General features: G+C 39.9%; 1 protein-coding gene and 1 long non-coding RNA gene across 10 annotated transcripts in view; one reads left to right on the forward strand and one right to left on the reverse strand.

Moving 5' to 3' along the window:
• LOC111931096 (uncharacterized) lies at positions 1-7,355 on the reverse strand. The gene is made up of 3 exons (XR_015290191.1): positions 6,492-7,355; positions 975-6,049; positions 1-536 (listed from the first exon to the last, which is right to left on the reverse strand). It is a non-coding gene; the product is annotated as an uncharacterized LOC111931096 (long non-coding RNA).
• The window catches only part of HELLS (helicase, lymphoid specific), a 24,897-nt gene continuing 6,906 nt past the window's right edge, over positions 7,124-25,114 (forward strand). For 3 of the 9 annotated variants that reach the window (XM_086900956.1, XM_023929504.2, XM_023929503.2), the window contains exons 1-19: positions 7,557-7,673; positions 7,755-7,876; positions 11,234-11,356; positions 12,669-12,728; positions 13,222-13,258; positions 13,351-13,415; positions 13,886-13,927; positions 14,768-14,992; positions 16,425-16,607; positions 16,862-17,005; positions 17,561-17,757; positions 18,434-18,530; positions 19,471-19,632; positions 20,131-20,273; positions 21,461-21,599; positions 23,003-23,086; positions 23,175-23,294; positions 23,636-23,752; positions 24,648-24,807. In XM_086900956.1, coding sequence (XP_086757082.1) covers positions 7,643-7,673; positions 7,755-7,876; positions 11,234-11,356; positions 12,669-12,728; positions 13,222-13,258; positions 13,351-13,415; positions 13,886-13,927; positions 14,768-14,992; positions 16,425-16,607; positions 16,862-17,005; positions 17,561-17,757; positions 18,434-18,530; positions 19,471-19,632; positions 20,131-20,273; positions 21,461-21,599; positions 23,003-23,086; positions 23,175-23,294; positions 23,636-23,752; positions 24,648-24,807 — 2,251 coding nt within the window. In that variant the 5' untranslated portion in view covers positions 7,557-7,642. Of the gene's footprint in view, positions 7,358-7,556; positions 7,674-7,754; positions 7,877-11,233; positions 11,357-12,668; positions 12,729-13,221; positions 13,259-13,350; positions 13,416-13,885; positions 13,928-14,767; positions 14,993-16,424; positions 16,608-16,861; positions 17,006-17,560; positions 17,758-18,433; positions 18,531-19,470; positions 19,633-20,130; positions 20,274-21,460; positions 21,600-23,002; positions 23,087-23,174; positions 23,295-23,635; positions 23,753-24,647; positions 24,808-25,114 lie in introns of those variants that run through there. The other 6 variants (XM_086900957.1, XM_086900961.1, XM_086900959.1 and 3 more) reach the window with 4 other exon arrangements.

Genomic DNA, 25,114 nt, shown 5'->3' on the forward strand with positions numbered 1-25,114 from the left:
TTTCTTTGTCTTTTTGTTGTAAGCCAGATTTACTGCTGTGGGGTTGTTTCCACATGAGCACTACTATAGTGACTGATAAGCTGCACTCATACGACTTTCCCAGTAGTGTCCCAATTGTTTGTGATTCCTGGTTATTCTTGCTTAGGTCCTACAGCCAATGTTTAGTGTTTCTGGAAGAAAGACAGCCCAGTTCTAGCCCTGCAGTGCCTGTGTTACTTTGCACCACACCCTAGCATGCACCTAGGGTGAGCTCCCTTGATCTATAGTGGACCACCTCTTACCCAGCACCTCTCCCTTCTGCCATGTCTGTATTAATCAGATTTATGTGGGTGTTATCCCCATGTACCCAGCACTAAGGTTAAAGAACAGGTTTGTACCAGAGAACCAGTTGTATGTACACTTTTCATCAAAACCACTTTAAAACTTTCCTTTGGAGGAAAATCACTGGCTTTGTAAGAATTTTTGTCCATTCAGGATCAAAACTACAGCATAAAATCTTCAGAAAGAAGCTTAGTGGGTTTTGCCTCTTCTATTACCTAAAAGAAAGAGGAAAAGGCTGTTCTTTCACACTTTTGTAGTGTTTCCCATTCCCTGTGAATCTGGAATTCTTTATAAATGACGTAGATGTTAGTCTTAATATAGCAGTATTAAAGGAAATACCTCACTTCCAGTCAAGAGTTTAAGACAAAATGGAAAACAGTGTGTTCAAGTGAAACCATAGGGCAGGAACTGATCTGAGCAAGAATTTTTTCTGGGTGCAAACATTAGTGACTATTACTCAGTGAATACTAAGTGACTCTTAATGACTGTAGTTGCATAAAAACTTCAGTTTTATGTTTAAATCCAAGTGCAGTATCTCACCAGCACAGGTCTTGTAGTTTATCCTGCATTGTTTCCACCAAATGTGGTTTGTACTGTAATACTTTCCGTGACTTGGGGGTTAAAAATCGCAGCATCACTAGGCCACCACTCACCATGGCTTGTCTTCTGCTCATCCCTTATGCTGAGTCATTCATTCTTGGACTGTACAGCCTGAGTGAATCATAGCAGAAGCTCTCATCAACAGCAGACTCTAGAGGTACAAAAAATTTCTGGTGAAATCTTGAGAATTTTGACAGAAATTTGGTGAGGAAAGAATATACTGTGATGGGGCAAAATACTCAGTGGGTTCACTGAGGCTGGGATTCCATTCACTTGCCCTTGACAGGCCATCTTAGTCCCTCTCCAAGGCTTCACCTACAGCTATTCCTGAAACACTGTACTTCTTGGTTTGTCTTTAAGGTAGGTCCTGTTTTCTAGACCAGTGTTTTCTGAATGCTGGCAGAAAGAATGTGACTTCAGACAAGATGCCAAAGCATGTGGAGGGGACTTTACTGTAAATAATCTCTTAAAATTCATTTTAAAAGGAGAAAGGGATATGGGAGGAAAAACAAAATACTTAGAGATGCTGACTTGCCATCTACACTCATCCTCCCTTGCTGGTGATTAATCATCTCCCCCTTGGAGCCCAACAGACCAGATACACACATTCCTCATTTTCTCTGTTGATGGAAAAATCTGATTTTTGGCATGCCTTTTGTAGGATTCAAAATACCTTTGTGCTGTGGTGAGTGTGAGGGAAGGGAGTTTCATTTCTCAGCAGATATGCTAGAAGCATGTATTAAGGGCTGTGTTCTCCACCCCACCAAGGATGCAGAGAGCCACTTGTGGCTGCCTGAGCCCACATTTCTGACACATGCTAGACTTACCAGGCTGGAGGCTCTGTGTCTATGTATGCTGTTACCTGTTGCTGAAGATCAACATACTCTTGCATAGTAGAAGTTGCTTGTGAGTCAGCAAAAACTAATCATGGAGGAATCAGAAGGAATGGTATTTTAAGTGAGATGGTGACTTTACCATCTGTGTGCTGTGAACTAAGTGAATTTTGGGTCCTATATTGCAAAACACAAATAAATCACATTAGTTAGTAAAATTGCAGGCAACCCTTGTACCAAGCAGGTTCCCCTGGAGACAATCTAAGCTTATTAATGGTGTTGACTATCTCTGGGAAAAAAAATTCTTAATGGCACTGACAGATCCTTCACCACCATGACTGTGGTTCTAGAAACCTTTGAGAAGGCAATGTGAATGTGAATCTGGCCCTCCTGTTTACTGGGGTTAAAACATGGGTTTGCTAATTGTGCAGCATTTCCTGATATTTGTAATGATGATGAAATGAATAAAAAACATTAGATGGTGATAAATACTGTAGCTAGCCCAGTTCTGAATGAGTTACCAAAGGCAAGACTGATTGTCTCATGCAAACCAGCTGTCATCAGATCCAGCTGAATCCCTGCAATCAAAACCCACAAAAGGATCTGATTTATTACCCATGCACAGTTTTGTGAGCATTGTGGTACTTCTATCACTCTTGTGTCATCAGCACTGTGTTTGCCTGTGCATATACGTCTCCCCACTCTGTGCTCTCAACCTGTAGTAAGATTTCAACATGCATGTTTGGTATACATTGAGCTCACAGATGTTTGTGCCCTTCCTTAGCCTGACAGCAAAAATTTCACAAGGGGTGGGTTTTGTTCAGTGTGACTTAAAGGTCCTTGTCTCATGTGACACTCAAAAATGTAATCATTCCTGGTTAGAGCTGATTCTGTGGGGAGAAGCAGGGAGTTGGCATGCTCAAACCAAGGTGAGAACTCCCTGAGCTCACACCTCTGTGGGTTGCTGTGCAGCACATGCAAAGCTGCATCCTCTGTGATCAGCTTTTCCAGATCCCTTAGTTTATGAATTCTCAACACCCAGTGGGTCACAGGCTGCAGTTGGTGGGATGTTAGGATCTCCAAGCTTAACTGGCAAATTGACAAGAGTGATGAGCAGCAAACTAAAGCACAGAAGAATTTCTGTGCTCTTCATCTCTGCCTTAACAGTAACATTTTAATTTCTTGCAGCCACAAGCAAAAAGGTGTTTTATGTACCAGGCAGGAGCTTTGTGCAACATGGTTAGGTGCCTTCCAGGGTTTGGTTCCACCTGACCTTCCTGGGGTGCCTCGAAATGAAGTTGTAAGCTCTGATCCTAGTACGCATACGTGTCAATGGAGAGCAGAATGTAATTTTGAAGCAGAAAGTATTAGGTCTCATTACACATGAATTTGATGCCTGCATGGATACACAGCCACAAGATATTGCAAAGAGCCAAACAATTATGGGCAGAGAAACTAGAAGGGGATTTTGTGACACCCAAAGTAAGCCAGGGAACACACTGCTGACATAAATTATACTTGAAAGATTTGGACTGGGTGATGAGCTGATTAAACTGACATTTCTCAGCAGATGTATTATCAGTTACAAACAGTGATGCTGAAACATCCAGACCTGGTCATTGTGAGAAGACACAAGCAACCATTCATCTAATATATGAATAAAAGTTGTGTATTCAAACACCAGTTTAAGAGCTCACTGAAACTGTCAGACTTACATGGTAATTATTTTGTCACTTTTGCAGCATCTTTTAAGGAAGGATCCTGCTTCTCAAGAGAACAGATTACCTGCTGAAGCGTAACATCCCGCTATCAATCCTTTTCCCTGACAACCCAAATCCTGCTCTGTCTGGTCCGGGCTGCATGTTGCAACAGGAGCTAGAAACTTGAGAACTGTATGCTGGAAACCTTTGGGATGTTGATGAACAGAATGGTGGGTGGTATTATTTAGACATCCTTGTAAACAAACAAATATGGTTGATTAAAGCTGAATGGCCACAGAGGTTTCTGCCTCCCTCTGCATACTCCACCCTTTGCCTGGCAGTTACGGGGATATCAGGTTTCTCAAAAGGCCAGGTTAGAAATTAGTGTCTCAGGAGTTGCTTCACATGTGATTCAGCTCCTGGTGACAGGGACATAACAAATCTGGAGGAAGGCTGCCCCACCACAGCATGATATTCATGTCATTTGGTGGGATGCTTAAGTCTAGATGTCAGCAAATGCCCATCCTATAGCTCTGCCTGCAGGATCAGAGAACTGGATTGCCTACTAACACAGAGGGGCTGGCACACAAACACATTCCACTGATCAACACATCACACTGTGTGTATTTCAGGTGCACAAGCTGCAAAATCAAACCTGCAGACGCCAGCAGTTTCTTGGAGACGCTGCAGCCATCTAGTGTTATTGTATATACAGCATTCTGGTTACCTGCCGAAACCCGACACTCCCCTACTTTTTTCCTACACATATGTATAACACATATAACAAAACACTTGATGTATAACTTTTAGTTACAAGCGTTTTAGTTAAATTTGCCAATCCACTGGACTCAATCTCTGGAATTTCTGACCACCTGAAGACTGTGCTTGTGGACAGAGAACAAGATCCTGCTATAGTATTTCTTTTACTTATAACAACAATGTTTGTTACTGTGAAGAAGAGCAATTGGTCTTCTTGGCTTCTACTACTGTGTTTAAGCAGTCTTTAATTCTTAAGGGAACAACCAACAATAACAATGGAAAAAAAGAGAAAAAAACCCCAACATTTAAATTTGAACATCAGTGACACAAATGAGCAAATGTCAGGGATCTACTGCTATCTGCTGGAGTGTTTTTGAGACTTTCTCATTTTATCAGGAGTAGGAAAGCTTTGTACATATATTGCGAGGGAATAAGACAAAGACAAAATAGCCTGACTTTGTATGTCTCACTTTTCTCATCTAAAGAAAACCACCTTGTTTCAAAGTCCCAGCTTCCTCTTTGGTCATGCAGCAGACAAAGCAATTAGTACAAGGAATTACTTTTATAGTTTGTAGTAAATTAATTAGGTAACCTGTGCAGGCAAGGAGAATGATGAAACGACACACATTCTTGTATTGCATACCAGAATGACAAGTAAAATTCAAAGGTGACAACCCAGGGTTATTGTGACTTAGCAGCAACCACTTGGCCAACCTGAGAACAGAAACGTCTTTGTTTACAGTCTGCATTTTTCCAACTCTTATCTGCTCTCTTGCACTGTAATTTCCCCCAGCCCCCTCTATGCCACTAGGTTCATCTTTCTCTGCACCTTGCATTGGACTGTAGAAGCATCCAGGTGTGTTATGAGGGACTTTCATCTTCTGAAACAAAAGCTGATGGACCAGTGATGTTCTGCACTTCAGTAATACGTCACTGATTAATGAGGTAAATAAATTGCTTCTGGACAGAAGCTACATGTTAAAACTCCTTTGCTTGGGCTAAGCAGTGAATGGAGATTTATGCAATGGAGACATATAAATTTTTGGATCCCAGCACACTTGTGGAAGGTGCTCTCAGCTCTGCCCATTTAATATCTTTTGCTGGAGAAATAGCCCTACTCCAAATTCCTAAGAACCTACCCCATGAACAATTTACATAAGGATTGCCTTATACCCCTTGTTACCTCAGGCTTTTTAATATTAAATACTGATGTCTCAGTTTTGAGAGCAGTTGGAGAGGAGCAGTGACAAGCAGCACATACTCACTCCACAGTATTGGAATCTGGTGTTTCTGGAGGAGGATGTTTGTTGACATCACCTTACGTGTGCTAAGCCTGGCTAATTGCCCTTGTCTGCAAGACTGGACATGAATCTTTTGCACACTCCCCTTCTACGTGTCTGTCTGTCTGTGGGATGTTAAAAACAGACAATGGTATGTGTCCAACAGGTTTCAACCACAACTGATTGATCTGGTAGCATTTATCTGAAGTATTTTTTTAAAAGGCATGTTTTACAAAGCTTTAATTGCATCATGTTTTGTGGGTGTTGGATATAAGAATGTCACCAAAGAGATGGCTAATTACCTTTCAATCAATTTTTTCCTGCTGACTTTTACCAATAAACAAGGAAAATAATATTCTAGATCTAAATGACAACAATTTTGAACACGCAGAAACACACTGCACACAGGGACAAATAAATACTCTCCTAGAAGCTCAGAGCCTCTCTCCTGCTGCAGCACATAGCGGGGGTTCCATGGGATATGGATGTGGATGCAGCCACGGAAGCTGTGATGGGACGGAGGATGAGAGCCCCTGCACAGCAGCACAGCCTCTCCCTGCAAAAATGAATGGCAATCGTGATGCTGAGCCACCCACAGGGAGCCACAATGCCACTACCCACAGGCAAATCCCTTCCCATCCCAAATTGCTTGCAGAAAAGGTGTTGGGCAGAGCAGGAAATGACTGAAACAAAGCCATCTCATTTAAGTGATAATCTGAGGTAAAGTGGAGTATGTGTTTCTCACAGTTCTAAAAATTGTTTAAATGATGTTACGAAATAGCGTGTATGGGCATGCGAGATACACATACAAATCAAACATTTGTATTCTGTTACATATTTTACGGAGAGGTTTATTCTCTGGATAAGAACAATTTATGGGAAGGAAAGACTTAATGGTGGTTTTTCTTTGAAGTAGTAAAGGTGTTATCACTCATATCTCAGACAAAATCTTTGCAATTTTCCAAAGTGCTCCTTAAGTTCTAGGGGCATCTTCATACCTGCTTCCTGCCTGCAACAGTGTCGAGAACCATGCAGCCACCACCATGTTCCTGCTTGGATGCCTTTCACTGGTCATTTAGTTGATTTTTCTACTTTAATAGTATACTTTTGAAAGCACTTTAGGTTTTACAGAATGAAAGGTGCCATAGAAAATAAGAGGTTGTTTATTCACTATGGTGTCTTGAGAATATTTGCAAGTGAAACAGAGGCTTGAAAAAAGTGTGATTGTCACCATGCCTATAAAATAACATTACTTGGGATTAATAACATTACTCCCTGCTAACATTCCCTCAAATGGATGTAGAACCATCTCCAGTTAACCTCTGAACTATGCCTTGGAGAACAGAATGACTTTTCCACAAATCACATTATCCAGAATCGGCCTGTCAGGCCTTGGGAATGAGAAGAATGCCATCCACCTCAGTTATTACTAGACTTGTTTGCCTTTCTTTGCTTTTTCCCTCCCCCTTCCCAGGTCTCCTGGCACAGGTCATCGTGTGCGTGGAGCAAGTTTAAAATAGTGATTCGTTTGACAACTAGGCGTGGACAATTACCAGCACAGCATCTGAAGCGATAAGCCCTGTTATTTTGACAGCTTGTTATTTACGTGGAGCCAAAGTGTTTGTGCTCTGAACACTGGAAATATCTATTCTAACGAAGTGCCTGTTTTGGGACAGGTTTGCGCTCCCGTCCGGGTTTCCAGGGTTCCGCTGCCCTCTCGTGGCACACGCAGCAGTGCCAGGGCTGGAGCGCCCCGGCCCGCGCCGTGTCCCGCTCGCCAGCGGCGGCGATAGCGCATGCGAGCGGGACACAACCGCAGAACCCATCAGCCTGGAGAAGTCTCTGGGATCATCGAGTCCAACCTGTGAGCCAATAGCACCCTGTCAGCTAGGCCACGGCACCAAGTGCCAGATCCAGTCTTTCCATAAGCACCTGCAGGGAGTTACTCCGCCAGCTCCCTCAGCAGCCCGTTCCAACGGGAGCGCACGCGCGGGCCACGCCAGCCCGCCGCTGCCCCGAGCCGAGCTGGCCCCGCGCGGGCCTCGCGAGAACAGTCTCACCACTCGCGAGGCTTGGGCAGCGCGCGGTTTTTGCTCTCGCGAGGCGGGCGGTGAGGCGGCGCGCGCGGGAGTGGGGCCGTGGCGGGGCAATGCCCGCCCGCAACTCGGGCAGCGGCGGCGGTGAGGGGCGGCCGCGGGGCACGGCCGGGGGAGACCGTGAATAACCGTGAGTAACCGTGAGTAACCGTGCGCTCGTTGCAGAACCGCTGGGAACCGAGATGGGTGAACAGGCAGAGGCAACGGTGATCACGCCGGCCATGCTGAAGGAAGAGGAGCAGCTGGAGGCGGCGGGGCTGGAGCAGGAGCGGCAGATGCTGGAGAAGGTGAGGGGCGGCCCGGGGGCGGCCGGCCCCGCCCGGCGGCAGGGATCTCCGCAGGGTTTGTCAGGGTGCCTGTGGGCCGGGGCTGTGCAGCTCCTTGGGTTTCAAAACAAACGTGAGGGGCTGATAAAGGCCGTGCTGTGGTGTATGAGTGCCTTTTGATCGTCCACCGGGCGCCTTAATTTTTGTTTTTGTTTTAAAGGCTAGCAGTGAGCTCTTGCACTTAGGTGGAAGCCTGCTGCATTTTATACCCATTGAAATTTGCAGTGAGAAGACTGCATCTCTGCTTTTGTCGTTCTGAGCCTAAAAATTTGAAATATAATGCCTATAAAGTGAGCTGATTTCAAAAAGGGTAGTAAGTTCGTACGCATTCTTTTGAATTTTTGTCTGAAACATTAAAGACAAACCTTTAATGGTTTTGTTTTTCAAAGTGTACATAACACTTCTTTCCCTCCTTGGTTAAAAAAAAAACCTCACCAAACAAAGCGGGCTTGAATAGAGCTCTGCAGATTCTTTCCAGAATTAAGCCTGGTTATGTGTTTCAGTAGCAGCTATAGTTTATGCAGAACTGATGAAGTCTAGCTGAGAAAGCCCAGCTAACAATGATCGGGTTGTGCCAGTCACTGGCTTGGTCGGCACTCCTGCTCTTCCCCACACACAGTTGTGCGGGAGCTGCCCGTGACCTGGCATTGCTGCCAGGAGAGGCCTGCATGTGCTCAAACTGAGGCATGTTTGTTTGTGTACTCCTCGGTTTGCCCCTCTTACAGGAAATAGGCTGCTTCGGGGAAGTGGTGCATCCCCACCGCAAGTGATGTAATCATTACTATGCTTCATTTCCCTCTTGCTGAGAATGTTTTCAAACGTTGATGTGAAGCACTGGTTGATACTAACCAGACGGTTTTGCAGTGAGAACATGGGACCATGATCTTTCTAGACCTGTGCTGATCCCTTGTATAGTATCCTGATAACATGATAATTTGTATGGTGTTTCAGACATAAGGGAATATAAGCTTGAAAGAACTGTTCTCTTAAATGCTTTTTGGGGAATTGTATTTTAAGGAATCACACCGTGGTTTGAGTTGGAAGGGACCTTAAAGATCTTGTTCAAGGAACTAATGCTATTACTCGGTATAATAGAGAAATTAGGTGAGGGGATTTTTTTGCCTGTCTTAAGTCTTGATACATTATTCTAAGAGCCTGAAAAATACCAGTCTCTAAGGCCTGGAACTAATTTTGATTACTCTTTTTCCTTTCTCTAAGTCAAGTTAGAATTTATAAAGGTATATTTTGATGATGCATTGTTTTGTGATACTGTATTTAGAAAGGAATATCAATTTTCCCAGAAGTCTCTTTGTTGCAAACAGTAAGTGATGATGTAGCCTGTCAGAACTTCAGGTATTCCTTGATTGGACTAGGAACTAAAAATTTGGAGGTAATACTTCAGGAAGGTAAGGGGGAAACTCTTGTAGAGCAAATTTTCTCATTGCACAGGAATTATTGAGAAAAAGACTTAAAATTTTAATTGTCACTTCAGCAAACCTCCTGCCAGGTGATTTGTACAGCAGTTCAGCAAAGAGGTTGCCAGTTCTTTTTGAGGGTTAATAGTGAAATACCACTGTGCAAATAGTGTGAATGTAAAGTGGTGACAAAGAGTGGCACGTTTTTACCTTTTCAGTCAAAAAGGGGAAAAATCCGCTGTCATAAGGCTTGAAGGCTTGAGTCAAAAGGCATAGTGAGATGTCATTAGAGTTAAGTGCTGTCCATCTTTGAATTTTCTTTTTTCCGCTTGAAATTTTTGAAGTTGGTCAAGGAAACAGTTCTTCAGTTTGACCAAACGAAAATGCTGTGTTCACTCCAATAAAAAGTGAGCAATAGCAATTTGCTGAAAAAGTAGGTTAGCTTTACTTATATTCTCTCCTGGCATTGCCATCAAGAGTTGATCTTCCTGAGCTCAGGTACTTGTCATCTGAAGGTAAAAACCTGGACTGGGGATAACAGAAGCAAAGGAAATCATGAGAATGCAATCTCCTCAGGCAGAGTAATTGTGGGGATAGATCTTTCTTAAAAGAACAAGGTGATTGCTACCTGTTTGGAATTACTTGGAGAAAACGTTTTGATTTCTGGGGGCACAGACATTCTCCACCTTTTCAGTGTCTCACAGTTTGTCCCATGATTCAGGAAATATCCCATTTCCCTGCCTATCAGCGAATTTAGTTTCAGAAGACTCCCTTGTTTTTCTGTGTCTTAACGTGCCCTTCCCCTGTGTTTGTTTTGAAGGCAGCAAGTAGATAAGCATCTTGTAAAGCTCTGCATCTTGCCTCCCTGGGTTTCTTTTGGAGATGCTAATTTAAAACATTTCACTCTACAGCTACTGGCGGGGGGGAGGATGTTGGTGTTTTCTTCCAGGTAACAAGCAGTAAGACAAGAGGAAACGTCCTCAATTGAGCCAGGGGAATTTTAGATAGGACATTCTTGGAACATTTTCTTACTAAAGGGGTGATACACTCTACCTGGAGAAGCAGGGAAGGAGGGCTCAAAAAGTGTGTAGATGTTGCACTTCAGAGGCATCCTTAGTTTAGTGATTTAGTGTTAACTTGGCAGTGCTGATTAATGCTTGGACTCGATGATCTTGGGTCTTTTCCAAACTGAATGATTTTGTGACTTGTTTGGTATCTCGGTTTTGCAAGCAATGTTAGATGAATGCAGAAGGGTGAATGGTTTTTACTTTTTACGGGTGTCTTTGTCCAAGTTTTAAGGAGTAATTTGCAAACTTCTAAATGCACAGCCCTGACACTAACTCAGCAGCAGTTTCTTTGAAAAGCATATGTGGATTTTGTAAGCCAAGTGAGCAGAAGTTACTTTTTTCATACTGGGAGTTAACTTGAGCTCTGTAAAACTGTGATAGTTTTGTAGCTGTCTGTATATCTTGTTCTTCATGAGAAACTAACTTGGTGTAAATGTATGTGAAGGGATATAACTAGGGAAGCTGTGCTGAAATTTGCCAGGTAGGGTATTTTTCCTCACAAATTTTGCAGGCTACAAATAAACTGAGATTTCATTTTGCTCTAAATCTATGAAATGGAATTGAGGTATCTTTGAGCTCTTGAATGCTATATGCTGCTATACTGGGGGTGTCTATGGTGCATACGCAAGTGAAGGCAACCCTCAGTTACTTTGATCTTATAGCACATCATAGCTATGTGTGAGTCCATACAGTCACAAATCATAGATGTAGGACAGCTGGAAGGAGAAGGCTCTGTGTGGGAGGCACTTCAGAGTTAATGCTTTTAACACAAAGAATGGTTCCTCAATATAATCACAATTATATCTGTAAATACTTGACATCTCTTTGCTGGCCAGGCTCGCACTTCTTGGGACAGGGAATCAAGTGAAATGCGCTATAAGAGGCTTCAACATCTGCTTGAGAAAAGCAACATCTATTCCAAATTCCTGTTAACCAAAATGGAACAGCAGCAGCTAGAGGTAGGTGTGTAATTGTCTACAGTGGGGATTCTTACGATGCTGTCTGTTTGGGGTTTTTTTCCATCCAGCTGTTTGAAGTAAAAATGTTTTTAAGATTGCATTTGTAACGTTAAAATCTACTGAAACCTACTGCACAGGAATGACATGATGCTTTACATAGTGCTCAGAATTTGTTCTATAAACTGAAAGATTAATCAGACATGGAAGAACATTAATTATAATTTAAAGTCACGGGGTAAAGGTGTCACTGATGCCTTTACAGTTCTTTTGGCCTCAGTGCAAAGAAAGGAGAGTAAGTATTTCAAATAAGAACTGAAGTTTAAGGGAGCTAGAAAACATGGAGGGAGGATATAAAGTGCAAAGAACTGATAGGCAGGAAGTTGAGTAGCCTGTTTGTGTTATTAACTGAAAGCTGCAGATGGGATGTACCTTCAAGATGGTAATTTAGGCCTCCCTCAAACAAATCGGTAAATTGCAGTGATCTGAGGCCATGCAGTTCCCAAACAAGAGCTTCCATAAAACAGTGTTATGTGTCTTCTTTTTATCATGGGCTTCCTGGGCTGCTTTGTCTTGTCTTTCAGAACTGTACATTTATGGGCAAGCTTGCAAGATTTTATGCTTGAGTGGGAAAAAAACAACAAAATAAAGCATAAAACAAAAAGCATTAAAGAACAACAGCATTTTCTGAGAAAGGATGCTGATAGACTGCAGGAACCTCCTCTGCAAAATACTTCTCTAGTTGAACTATCAGCTCGAATTCATGGTTATTTTATTGCTAGAATGTGTGTTTCAGTACTAAAGCTTGCGCTATCTGATAAATACCAAGGTCTTTTACTCTTTCTTCAGGATCCTTTTACTTCCAGCAAGTAAAAATAGATTGAATGAAAATCTTAAGTTCTTCAAGATATGAAAGCACTTCTTTGTTAAAGGCATTCTAGGCTACTTAGATTGCTGTCTGTTCTGCAGTGAATAGGTAGTATGTAGAAGTTGGATAAATAGAGAACTTACTCCAGTAGATGTAAACTTAAGGAGTTGGCAATTGGGAATATTTTTAAAATCTTTATAAATTATTGTATTTAAGTGTTTAAAGTATTTACTGACAAGCAGTTTAGAGCAGTGGCACTTTCTTGTCCAAATTCTGCTTTATTGTTTTAAACTACATCAGAACAAACTTAGTGGGGTTGCAAAAACAAAGTATAGAGTACATGGAACTTGGTATTAGCAATGTAGTCTATCACTTCTGTAGTGCAGAGCACTCTTGTGGGTATTACAGAAAGATAAGAATTGCATGTGTGGTTTTTATTTTATTTAGGAACAGAAGAGGAAAGAGAAGTTAGAAAAAAAGAGAGAGATGATGTTAAAATCTGCCAAGGTAAGATTAAGTGGCTACTTTATGACACTTTCTAAATAAAAGTCTGAGAAATTACAATGTTAGTTTTGATCAAGGTAAGTAAAATAAGTAAGTTTGATTGTCCAGTATTTGACTTGCAGGATCTATCTAATATACCATGTTTATTTTAACTGTAGTAGGACTGTTTGAAAGCAGTTAAAAATTGTATACCATGACAGTAATTTTTAGGGGATTGACTGGTTTTTGACTAATTATTATTAGAGAAAATGGTTTCAGTTTATCTTGTGGAGTTTTTTTGTTTTAGCAATGATTGCTTTGTTCAGCCAAAATGTTGAATAAGTAACAAGAAAAAATAAGGACAATTTTTTTTCTGTGTTTCTGGGAACTGTTTTGTAGTAGAAATGTTTCAAGAAGCTTTCAAAGGTAATGGTTGGAGTCTGATTACATATTTTTATCTGTCATGGTAGTTAGAGATGCATAAGATGGTGAATCTCTTCCTATGATTATTTTCTAGGGTCAAAACTCAGTTGATGGCAAAGAGGAGAAATCGGGTAACGTATTAGGCTTTGCCTTTTTTCAGTACTGTTGGGTTTTATTTCCTCAATATTTTGTTCATTGTATAAACCCAAATATTATCTTATAGGTGCAAAAAAGAAGAGAGGAAGAGAAGATGGAACATACAACATATCAGAAATTATGTCCAAAGAGGTATGCACTAACTGTACATAGGTTGTCTGGATTTTTGTAGCACAACTTTTAACAGGCGAGCCAATTTCTGTGACATCTATATTTTAGAGCACTCCATTCTCATATGTTGCTACCAGATATTAGCCATCAGTAGTCTGTGACCAAAGATCTATGTAACAAACAGTGTTGTCACAGCTATAAAGGTTGGATACTCTTTGTTTTTTGTTGGATACTCAAGTCTTTAGGGGGGCAAGCTGTGAAGAGGGTACATTGCCAATTATATTTTCAGCTACCCTTTGTAATTGAAATGTATTACCTGGTGTGTGGTCTTGTTTTAGAGTCACTTGTATGATTAGTGATATTGTATGGAAATCTTTTTAAAGTATATCCAGACTGAAAGACGAATGAAGAGATTACATGAAATACAAATTACAGTAGCCTTTAAGGTTGAAAAGCACATAAGCATGTTTTTTTATCTCGTTTGTTTCCAGGAAATATTATCAGTGGCAAAAAAAAGTAAAGTGGAAAATCAGGTATGTTGACACATATTATTACAGTTTAAGAGTGCTAAGCCCAAAGGGAGGGAGGGCTTTCTATACTTTGTGTAGTGTATCTCTAAACTTTAGTTTCTGTAAACAGTTATTTATTATTATATAGAAATGTTCTGTAGTAATGTATAAAAATAATACACATTATATAATTTATATATATAAATAATAAATTCTTATTTATTATTTACTAGTTATTGAAGTTCTGAATTAGTGTTTAGAAAGGTGATATTAATGCATGCACTTAAATACTTATCTCAGAAATCCAAACTTTTAAATTACTTTTTTTTAAAACTGAGTTTGAAGGTTTTTATAGATTGCTAGTAGCTTCAGAAATAAAGGAAATAGGAATTTATTAAAAAACGTTTGTATTGGTTTTTAAGACCTTAAGGCAGTAATTTTTAAGCAGTCAAATGTGGAGATAACAGGTGTGCTTTTTTGCTTCTGTAGTTGAAGAGTTGCATGCACAGTGTGAATTGCTTCCTAACATTAGAACAGCTCACAGCAAAGAAAGCCCTTCTGCTTACAGAAGGGAAATAGCTACATTGAATACCAGCCTCTCTGAGGAGGGTTTTAAGTCTATTTACTTTTATGGGTAGAAAAATATTAGCCAAATAGCTTTAATAGCTGTCACTGCCCTTGAATTCTAAAGAAAAGAATCTGTAAAGTCTACTCTTGAGTTGACAGTTAACTCAGAAGAAGTCTCTGTCAGAGACTGAATACTTCACTGCACATTAAGGCTGTTGTAAATTGGGAAGAGGTATGTCTTCGCAGGTTTTGATCTACATTCCACTTGTGACACGTTCCTTGATTTTCCTTCTTCAGGATGAAAGCTCTACTGACAACCTGCATCCAGAAGACCTGCAGAAAAATGGAGACTCAAATAGTGTCATTAAGGACAGATTGTGTCAAGCTGTACGACACAGTGCCAAGCAATTTCTTGATCCAGTGCGAAAATTTAATGGGCAACCAGTGCCTTTTCAGCAGCCAAAGATTTTTACTGGTGGTGTAATGAGGTGGTACCAAGTGGAAGGCATGGAGTGGCTAAGGGTATGGATGCAATTGAATTTGATCAGAATTGCTGCTGATTAAAAACAGGCTTGAAGGGGAAGAGACATTTGAAGTCTGTGGTCATAGCTGATATGGGGAAGGTGAACAGGAGAGATTATTTTTGATCTTTCATGGTACAAGAATCTGGTGTTATGAGAAAGTTGTCAAACAGCAAATGTTTCGGTGTGGGAAGTATATTGATGTTTCTAAGCTTTTCTTTAGACTTTCTGGCTGATGTTCTCCATCTTCCCTTTTTCCATCTATTTTCTTGTTCAACTCAACCTCTCCTTACAAGAGGTTGTGAAAGCAGGAGGACTGTGCATCCTACTGAGAGACAGTCTTATTTTTCTCTCTCCAGGGCTTCAGTACCTAGCCCAAAGGCCTGTTACCTTTGTAGGCTTGACACAGATGAATTTTCATTCTCTGTTTCTTGGAGTCTTAACTAGCAGTATTAACACACTATGTTAAAAATGTTACGTCTTTAGCCTCTGAAATAAGAAATGATAGGAACTTGCCATCAAAATTACCCACGTACACTTCTAGCTTCTACCTGTTTCAGCATGCAAGCCAAATTAAAAAATTCATAAGAGTTAAAACTAATTCCAATTCTGCTACTGATCTCATATTTCTATTAGATTTTTCCTTTCTGTTTTTCTTCCCTACAAGCACAAACAGTCTGTTTCAACAGGCTTAGACTCACCCCTCAAGTAAGTGCCACCTGCTTAAGTAAACCTGCTCACTCGCTTCTGTTACTGGAAAATGCCTAGTGAAGATAGGCCTAGATAAAACCAGCTTCCTTAGTTGGGCCCTCTGTTATAATAACCTTTTTATGTATCTTTATTGAATAGTAGAGAGTGGCCAAAGAGCATTTCTGTGTCTTTCTGTTGTTTTGAGAGGTTTCTCTGTTATTTGTCAGAGTAGGAAGTATGCACAAAGAATTGGCTGGAGCAGGTGTCTGTGTTGGCCAGGAAGTTCACCTTTTTCTCTTGGTGAGGTAGATACAGGAGCAACATGCCTACAGAAGCTCTTTGATTAGAGAATACCGAAATGTCACCACAGTCATTTAGTCTTTTGGAGAGCAGAGCTAAGCAAAGTTTTGGAGCTGGGATGAGTTAAACCTTGGGTAATACGAGCTGTACCTGCAGTTTAAGTTCCTTCTGATGCAGCACTAAGTTCCTTTGATACTGTGCTGTTTTTTGTGCCCTAGTCAGGCACTTATTTGGCTAGGGATGCATGCATCTACATGAGAATATCCAGCATTTACAAGATGCTTCTATTTATTTTTATAATAGAATCATCTTTATCTGTAATATAAAATGGGCCTAGTAGAGAGTTTCCACAAGTGTTACATTCCTAAAGATTTTTCCAAATGTGTGATTATTATTTTGCATTTACATTTTTTCTTTTTTTCTTTTTTTTTTTTAATATGCAGATGCTTTGGGAAAATGGTATTAATGGCATTTTAGCTGATGAAATGGGGCTGGGGAAGACAATCCAGTGTATTGCAACAATAGCACTGATGGTGGAGCGAGGGGTCCCTGGTCCATTCTTAGTATGTGGTCCTTTGTCTACTCTTCCAAATTGGATGTCTGAATTCAAGAGATTTACTCCAGAGGTAAAAGAAATGAAGACTTTTCTTCTTCTTTAGGTTTAAAAGCACAAAATGTTTAATTTCTATTCTAATTATTTGCCTTGAAATTTTATATAGAACATAATTTTAACTGTAGTTATTTGTATGATTACTACAAATTGTGCCATGATTTGCTGTGTATATACAGCCTTCTTGTAAGAGATCTCAGTATTTCTACTGTCTCCCCATTAGCTTAAAATGGGCATTGTAGTCCTGACTTGTAACGTCTTTTTTCACAGATTCCTCTAATGCTCTATCATGGAGCTCAGCAGGAGCGTCGTAAACTGGTTCATAAAATTCACAGAAGACAAGGATCACTGCAAATCTATCCTGTGGTCATTACTTCCTTTGAAATAGCAATGCGAGACAGAAATGCCCTGCAGGTACACAAGTTCTCTTAGGCCTAGGACTGTGTTGTGCCTCAGTACTGATAACAGTGCTTTTGAACACGGTAAAAAAACCCCACATGCTGCCTGCACAGTAAGTTTCATATGGTAGCATGTATATTGGCATTCACTTGTTTCCTTGGTAGTAGTAGCTCTGCATTTTAATGTTTAAGTTCTTTCAACACCATTATTCTAAAAGTAGATAGTTAGACCATACCTGCTCTTTCTGTTACCTTCCTGTAGATGATGGTTAAGGATGTTTAGAGTAAAAGCTATACTTAGTGTATAAACATTGTGGTTAACATCACAATGGTTGTTTCAGCAAGATGAACTTCTTGTAGAAATTTTGTTTTCTAACAAAAGCTTTCTAAAAGGCAGTCACCATGAAGCAGATGTGTGGCATTAAATGTTTGGCAAAGTGAAAAACAATAAATAGAACCTTTGTAACAGGCACTCAGTATCAAACAGTCTTATTAGTGCTTCTTAATTGATCTGACACCTGTTTTGATGGTATTAAGCTAAAATTTACTGAAATATCCTTTATTTTCCCAGAGCTGCTACTGGAAATACCTGATAGTAGATGAAGGTCACAGGATTAAAAACATGAACTGCCGCCTTATCAGAGAATTGAAACGATTTAACGCAGACAATAAGCTCCTGTTGACTGGCACTCCCCTGCAAAACAACTTGGCAGAGCTTTGGTCACTGCTTAACTTCCTGTTGCCAGATGTGTTTGATGATTTGAAAAGGTAGGTTGCAATGTGATGGTAGAAACTTTTTGTTTGTTCTGTTTGAGTATTATTATGACTCTTCCATAATTGAACTTGCCATGTGAAGAGCTGTTTTATGGCCTGGTTGTAATTCAGTATGATAATTTGGTGGCAAAGGCTTTGAAATGTGTCTTGCCTCATACTTAGTTGTTTCAGAAAGGAAGGAATTAATTCTCATCTCCCTGGATACTGGAAGCTCAGCTGTGAGCTAAGACATGAAAATTTGCCATGAGAGATGTTTTATCACGAATTCCTGGTGCTGCTTTTTGATTCTCAAGGATGCTGGATGAAGCTGTGTGAGGCTGGCAGGCACAGGACCCACAGATCCTTTTCTGCAGCAGTAGGTGGTCAGGTGGCATTTCCAAAACAGTGTTTAGACTAATTGTTGGAAAAAGCTATAACCTAGGTGGAATATAATATATGATAATAAATATTCCAAGTAGTACAAGTACTTTTACAAATCACATAAAACCTCAGGCTTCTGAATTGGCAGGTATATTTCAGAAATTCCTCCTGTACACCTTCTGTTCATGGTGATGGATGTGCGTGCTTTATTTTTTTTTTTAATCACAGGAAAGAGAAGAATAGGTACTGAAATAATGAAGAGTAATAGCTATTAAGTAAGCTGGTTTTTTTCCTTGCTTTGTTTTTACAGCTTTGAATCCTGGTTTGATATTACCAGCATTACAGAAACTGCTGAAGATATTATTGCTAAAGAAAGGGAGCAAAACATCCTGCATATGCTGCATCAGGTTTTCATTTATCCTTCATTTTGTATTTTTTATGATATAGTTGTAGCATTGATTATTCGTGCCATGAAGTGTGTCAAAATCTTGTTTGTGATGCTGAATTCTGGTCTGAGGATTCTATTATGACACTTCTGGATTTAGACTTGTGGGGTGTTTTTTTCAATCTTTACAGCAGTTAGAAATGCTAAAGTAACAATATATTTCTTTGATAGCCGCTTGGAACTGAATTTAGTCTAGTCAAACTTAATTGTAGCTACAGACTTCCATTCATCAAAAGATTTAATCAGTGTATTTATTTTGTTAAAAGATAACTTTGAGGGAACTTATGTAACTTTTAAGTGTTGAGCAGAACACTTTTTGACATAGTTTTTTTTTAGTTACATAATATGGCTGTCTTCAAATTTACACTTAAAGCTCTTTTTTTAAGAGAGTGTGTGGAAGTAAATGCTTACAGACTATGATTCTTCCCATTATAAGCTACTGGTGAGGGATCTAAACTGCATCTTCCATGTATAATTGTTGATGACAATTTATTTATTTTGGTTAAAGGTTTTGTGTGTACTCAGAATTGAATTAAGAATTGATTTAAGAAGTACAACAAACGAAATGATCAGTTTTGTAATAAGATTACTTTGAGTTACTGGAATTTGTAAGAAAGGTCTGCAACGTAGTTAATACTGCGCTCCAACTAAGCACTTCAGAATTTAAAAAATGTCAATGGGTGTGTTGTTTCAGCACATCTTAGAACCAGTATGTGCATGAAAATGTTGAGTAGGCATGCATATTAAAAAACTAAATATATGTGCAAGTTAACTCTCTCTCTTTAAATTGGCAAAGTAACATTATGTAGTAGGGCTGCTTCTGTGTTGTTGTCCTGTTTTCTTTTTTTAAACTAGCTGTGTTGACAGCTTTGAGTAATTGTAGCATCTGCTCACCATTTCAGATTCTGACACCTTTCTTACTGAGAAGGCTGAAATCAGACGTTGCTCTTGAGGTTCCTCCTAAACGAGAAGTTGTGGTATATGCACCACTGGCAAAGAAGCAGGAAACTTTCTATACTGCCATTGTCAATCGCACCATTAGGAAGCTGCTTGGAAATAATGAGGTATCTGTTCATAAGGATGTTAGAAATGTGCTTGCTTTTAATTGTTTGTATGGAAAACCATATTGGTTCTGCTTCATTGCTGTTGTAACTAAACCTGCTTTTATTCTTAAATTTTTAGTCTTATCTGTTTGTTACCTATTTCAGTGGCAGTTACTGTGATAGGCCTGTGGCACAGAACTGAAACAATACAAGTGTAAACGTGTTCTTGATTACTTGCAGCATGGGAGGGAAAAAACAGTTTTCAGAGTTAACAGTTTCATGTTAGAACTGGTAAGGTATGAATGTAGCTTTTTTAAATCAAACAAAAAATTTCAAAATATACAGTTGCAGACCTTTACAATTTGGCTGCATATTCTACATAGCCAAAATTTACGCTGCTGACTCTAAGTGTTGCATGGTGCACATCACTGAGGCCTCTTTTCTGTTTTGAGAATTTGTGGGTTCAGACCTTTGATTCTGAAGCTGGCTGCTGTTGATGGCAATGTTCTCATTCCCCAGGAAGAAGTAGTTGAATTGAGCTCTACAGGCCGACCAAAACGCCGTAGTCGGAAAGTGGTTGATTATTGTGAAGAACATAATTGTTCACCTGATGACTTGGAAAAATTAATCAGCAAAATGCAAGAGGAAGTAGAACAAGAGAGGTACTTGTCTTGAAAGATTTTTGTTTTTCCCTGTAGTGTCTGTCTCCCTCTTAATTTGCTTCCAGAGCTTTGCTTACTAAAATTGATCAGGAGGAATGGCATTTAGTTATTTACTATCCTTGTAGCTTTGTGATTTGTTTCTTTGATGTTACTTGGTATTCATTGAGCCTTGATAGCAATGATTATTGTACCATGACTCACTGGCTCATTAGTGTTACAGTTAACTTCAGGACACTGTTGTGGTTTAACCCCAAGCAGCAGCCAAGCACCACTCAGCTGCTCACTCAGAGCTCCATCAGTGGTGCTGGGGAGAGAATCAGAAGGGTAAAAGCTGGAAAACCTGTGGTTTGAGATAAAGACAGTTTTATAGGGAAGGCAAAAGCTGCATATGCAGCAAAGCAAAACAAGGAATTAATTCACTGCTTCCCATGGGCAGGCAGGTGTTCAGCAATCAGCAGGAGAGCAGGGGCCCCATCACACATAACAGTTGCTTGGAAAGACAAAACACCATCACTCCAAATGTCCTCCACTTCATCCTTCTGTTGGTGGCTCTAAATTGGTTGAAAGTCCCTTGGGCATAAGGAAAACCTTCAAGTTGAAAAGTGCTTGTCTTGCTAGATTTTTATTCTAGTCCAGTGTAGCCTGTGAGAACAGACAATTAAATCTATGGGTTAGATTTATTGTATGCATGGATCATATGGTATCATGGATGTTGGAGACAGTACTTACGCTCTAGTTCATGTAGAAGAGCTAAATATGTATTATTTAGCTGTATTCATAGTGATTCCTGCAATGTGGCCAAATTGGATAGGCAGAAAGCTGATTCTGGAACATCTTAGGTATTGCTCCCCAGGAAGTATGACCATGTGGTCTGCTGAGGGCTTGCTTCTGTTCCCTTTTCTGCTGGGTGACTTGTACAAGTATAATTTTGCTACTTATTACTACTGACTGCTCTTTTATATTTTACATCAATAATGGCAAACAGTTATGCCTTCATTGCCAAGTGTGGCACTCTAAGAAAGTTTTGTCTGGTAATAGCTTTACAAACTAAGGGATTTTGAGGATGTCACACGTCACAGCATGTAATTCCATTGCTTGATTTTGTTGTAGGGGGTTTTTTCTCTGAAATATTTGTAGTATAAAAAGGGGACACTTTCATTACTGATAAGATGTTGTATCTTTTCAAGGCCAGTGGTAGACATGAGCATTCCCATGGATTCTGAGGTGAACCTTAAACTGCAGAATATTATGATGTTATTGAGGAAATGTTGTAATCACCCCTATCTTATTGAGTATCCTTTGGATCCTGCAACACAACAATTCAAGGTACACATTTTAAAAGCACTAGAGAAAATTTATTCCAGGCATTAAAAAGCAACAGACTGGGAGCTGATGGCAGTAAAGAATGACCTTTTCCATGTGTTTAGCATACACCTCCTATTGAATTCCAGCTGTATACTGAATCATTATGTGAAGTTTCCTGCAGCAGCAGTTGCAGGGAACTGTTCAGCTGCTGTGCCCATTCAGCCTTTGCACAGTGGTGCCATGGTGCTCCTCATTGTGACAGTGCTCTTCCACTGGTGGAGAATTACACATTCAAAGAGTCACTGGCTTCCACTGACTCCAGGTGCTTTAGGGGCTGCCTCAAGGTCTCCTCACCAACCTTGGTGCACTGTTTATTGAAGTAAAGTTGAAGTAAATTGTACATGCTGCAGGAGGTGCAATGGTAACATTTAAGTGTGAGTTGTTGAAGAACTGAACCAAGTACAACAGAGTCATCTGCTCAGAGAATACAGCATCCTTCCTCCAAAGGGAAAAAAATCCAAGTTGTATCACAAAGACCAGCTGGTAGTTTAATCTGCACAAAGCAGATGGAAATACAGGAAATTATGAAAGAATTTGAATTGAAAGAATCTTGAAGAACTGGAAGTTGTTTGCACATTCTAAACGTAGATGTAGATTTGTAGGTATGTGTAGTCATGTTTCCTATTTGGCAAGTGATAACAGAGCCTGCTGTACTCCAGAGTATGCTGTTGAGGTGTATCACTGTAAAGTCAGTGCATAGAAAACAGATTCCCCAGTCAGGGAGGTGAGAGAAAATTAATGTGTAGAAAATTGAGATTGTTTAACAGCTGACACCACCCACAGGAGTTAGTGCTTGCCCAGGAAAATGTATTCATAATTACCACAGTGGCTACTGTATGTTTCAGAACTTAGAAGTTTCTATATCACTGCTCCTAGCCCGTGGTGTGAATTAGATCTAACAAGCTCTCTTGAAAAGAGGTTTAAGGCAGCAGTGTGAAAACTTGCTGTAAACTTACTGTTTGGCTGATGTGTTAATGACTTGTTCAGTGGTGCCTCTCTGTGTCCAGTAGGTGGAAGCCTTGTGCCTTAATTGCAAGCTGACAAAATAAACAGCAGCATTATTCCATGAGGAAAAGTTAACAGCATGAGGGTTCTCCTTCCAGAAGTGGGGTGAAAACTAATTAGTTTTAAAAAAATAATTATTTGGGCATATTAAGTGGTGGGCTCTGATTTAGTTTCATTATGATTTAAGTGATTAAGTTTGCTAAAATTAACATTGCTTCCAATATTATGGCTTTTAGTTAAGAAAACAGTGCACACTTGTTTCAATGAGATTTCAGACAGTTTTTGTTGATGCTTCTGAGTTGGGGAAGCCATTGGTCTCCTTCCGTCCTAATATATGATCCCCTCTTTCCTGTTCCAAGGTTGATGAAGATCTAGTAAAGAATTCAGGCAAGTTTCTACTCTTGGACCGAATGCTTCCAGAACTTAAAAAGAGAGGACATAAGGTAACGCTGAAGATTATTGGAGGGATGAGACACAGTCATGTTCTTATGAACAAAAAATGTTATTAAGGAGTTTTTTCTGGTTTTGTAGGTCTTGTTGTTTTCACAAATGACTATGATGCTTGACATTTTGATGGATTACTGTTACCTGAGAAACTTCAAATTCAGTCGATTGGATGGCTCTATGTCCTACTCTGAGAGAGAAGAAAATGTAAGTAGATGGACATGCCCTGTGAGCACTCCAGCAAATTCTGCTTTTGCTGTGACACTGGGATATGATTTTGTACAGCACTTTGCCTTTAATAAGCAAAACACCTCTACGCTGAAAACTGTCTTCTGCCTTAGTATCTGCGGCTCAGAAATACTGAAGCAGTAAAGTGTGCTGCTGTGTATTACCTTGAGGTATGCCTAAAGTGCAGTGCTTCTTAAAACCTCTGACAGCTTGTGTTGTATTTTCTGTGTTCATATTTTTAAACAGGTCTCTCAAAATAAAACATTAGCCGTGTTTTGTTTGGTCCATCTACTTTTTTTAATAGATTAAATCTCTTCCAGATGCATCAATTTAATGTTGATCCTGAAGTCTTCCTGTTCCTAGTGAGTACAAGAGCTGGAGGCCTGGGCATTAACTTAACTGCGGCAGACACAGTTATCATATATGACAGTGACTGGGTATGTTGACAGATTGTTAACCTAGTGATATGTGTCAAAAAATGCTTTCTCTTGCTGCTTTTGATAATAATTTACAAACCTATTATGGTATACACCAATTCTGTAACTTTAATGAGCTGTTACATGAAGGTAATAGTAGCATGTGCAAACATTTTGTGTGTGAAATAATACAGCCTCATTTGAAAAGTCCTGGGTTACTGAATACAGCATTAGAGTTGATTTCTGAGTTTGCCCCCAAGTTACCAAAAGCAGGATTTTTTTTGTGTTGTCAATATATTTCCTTCTTTTTATTACTTATATTTGAGTGTAGCTGGACCTTTTATGGGTTCCCTGTTTGCAACAGCTGCTATGTTAGTACCAGCTCCATGAATTTCCTCTGTGACATGCCACGTGTATTTTAGCTAGCTAGGATTCTGGTGCTCCTTTAAGTGTAGAGGCTGGGAAAAAGAGAGGTGTGGAAGGAAACGACTGAGAACCCTCTGCATTTTCACTTTATTTTAGTAGACAGTGCTGCTGTTTTCAACTTTAGAAATGGCTGAAAACCTTTAAAATACTTTTCCTTATCCTCCAACAAATAAACCCAACACAAACCTACAAGCAAAATGATCACCTGAATCTGTCATATTAGCCATGTCCATCTGTAGAAAACCTGCAGCACATGGTGCAGAAGCAGTCCAGGCTGGTTGGGTTTCTCTGCCTGTGCAGCTACAGCAGCAGAGCTTGCCATGGATAAGCTTAAGAGTCAAGAGGGGTAGAGTTCTATTATACCACGTCTCTTCTGCTTCTGCGCTGACTCTGAGCTCTCCATTAAAAATGCTACATCTGTGCTATGTCCTTTAAAAAAAGGATAATGGCATAACTAAATTGTTACTGATTTATTTCTTTATCTGCTCAGAACCCCCAGTCAGACTTACAGGCCCAAGACAGGTGTCACAGAATTGGTCAGACAAAGCCAGTAGTTGTTTATCGTCTTGTGACAGCAAATACTATTGACCAGAAGATTGTGGAGAGAGCTGCTGCCAAGAGGAAGCTGGAGAAGCTGATTATCCATAAAAGTTAGTATCTTTCTCTTAGGACTTCATGTCAGCATGTGTTACTTCTTTAAATCTCAAGCTGTAACAAATTTCAGTATCCTGTTTGCCTCTGTCCAATGTGTTATAACCACAGAAGTCCAGTCCTGTTTGAAAAACTGGCCATTGCTAAATGGAACAATAGTCCTTGGGTTTATGCACAGAACAATGGTGATTCTAGTGGTTTTCTTGATTATATGTCTTGTCATACTCAAAAGTTCTTAGAATGTGATTGAAGTGTCCCTTTCGGGGATGAGTTTTTCTTGTACAGATCCAATAGGAATACTGCTTT

Source organism: Cyanistes caeruleus, chromosome 8 (assembly GCF_971803275.1).
Source record: "Cyanistes caeruleus chromosome 8, bCyaCae1.hap1.1, whole genome shotgun sequence".
Classification (NCBI taxonomy): Eukaryota; Metazoa; Chordata; class Aves; order Passeriformes; family Paridae; genus Cyanistes; species Cyanistes caeruleus.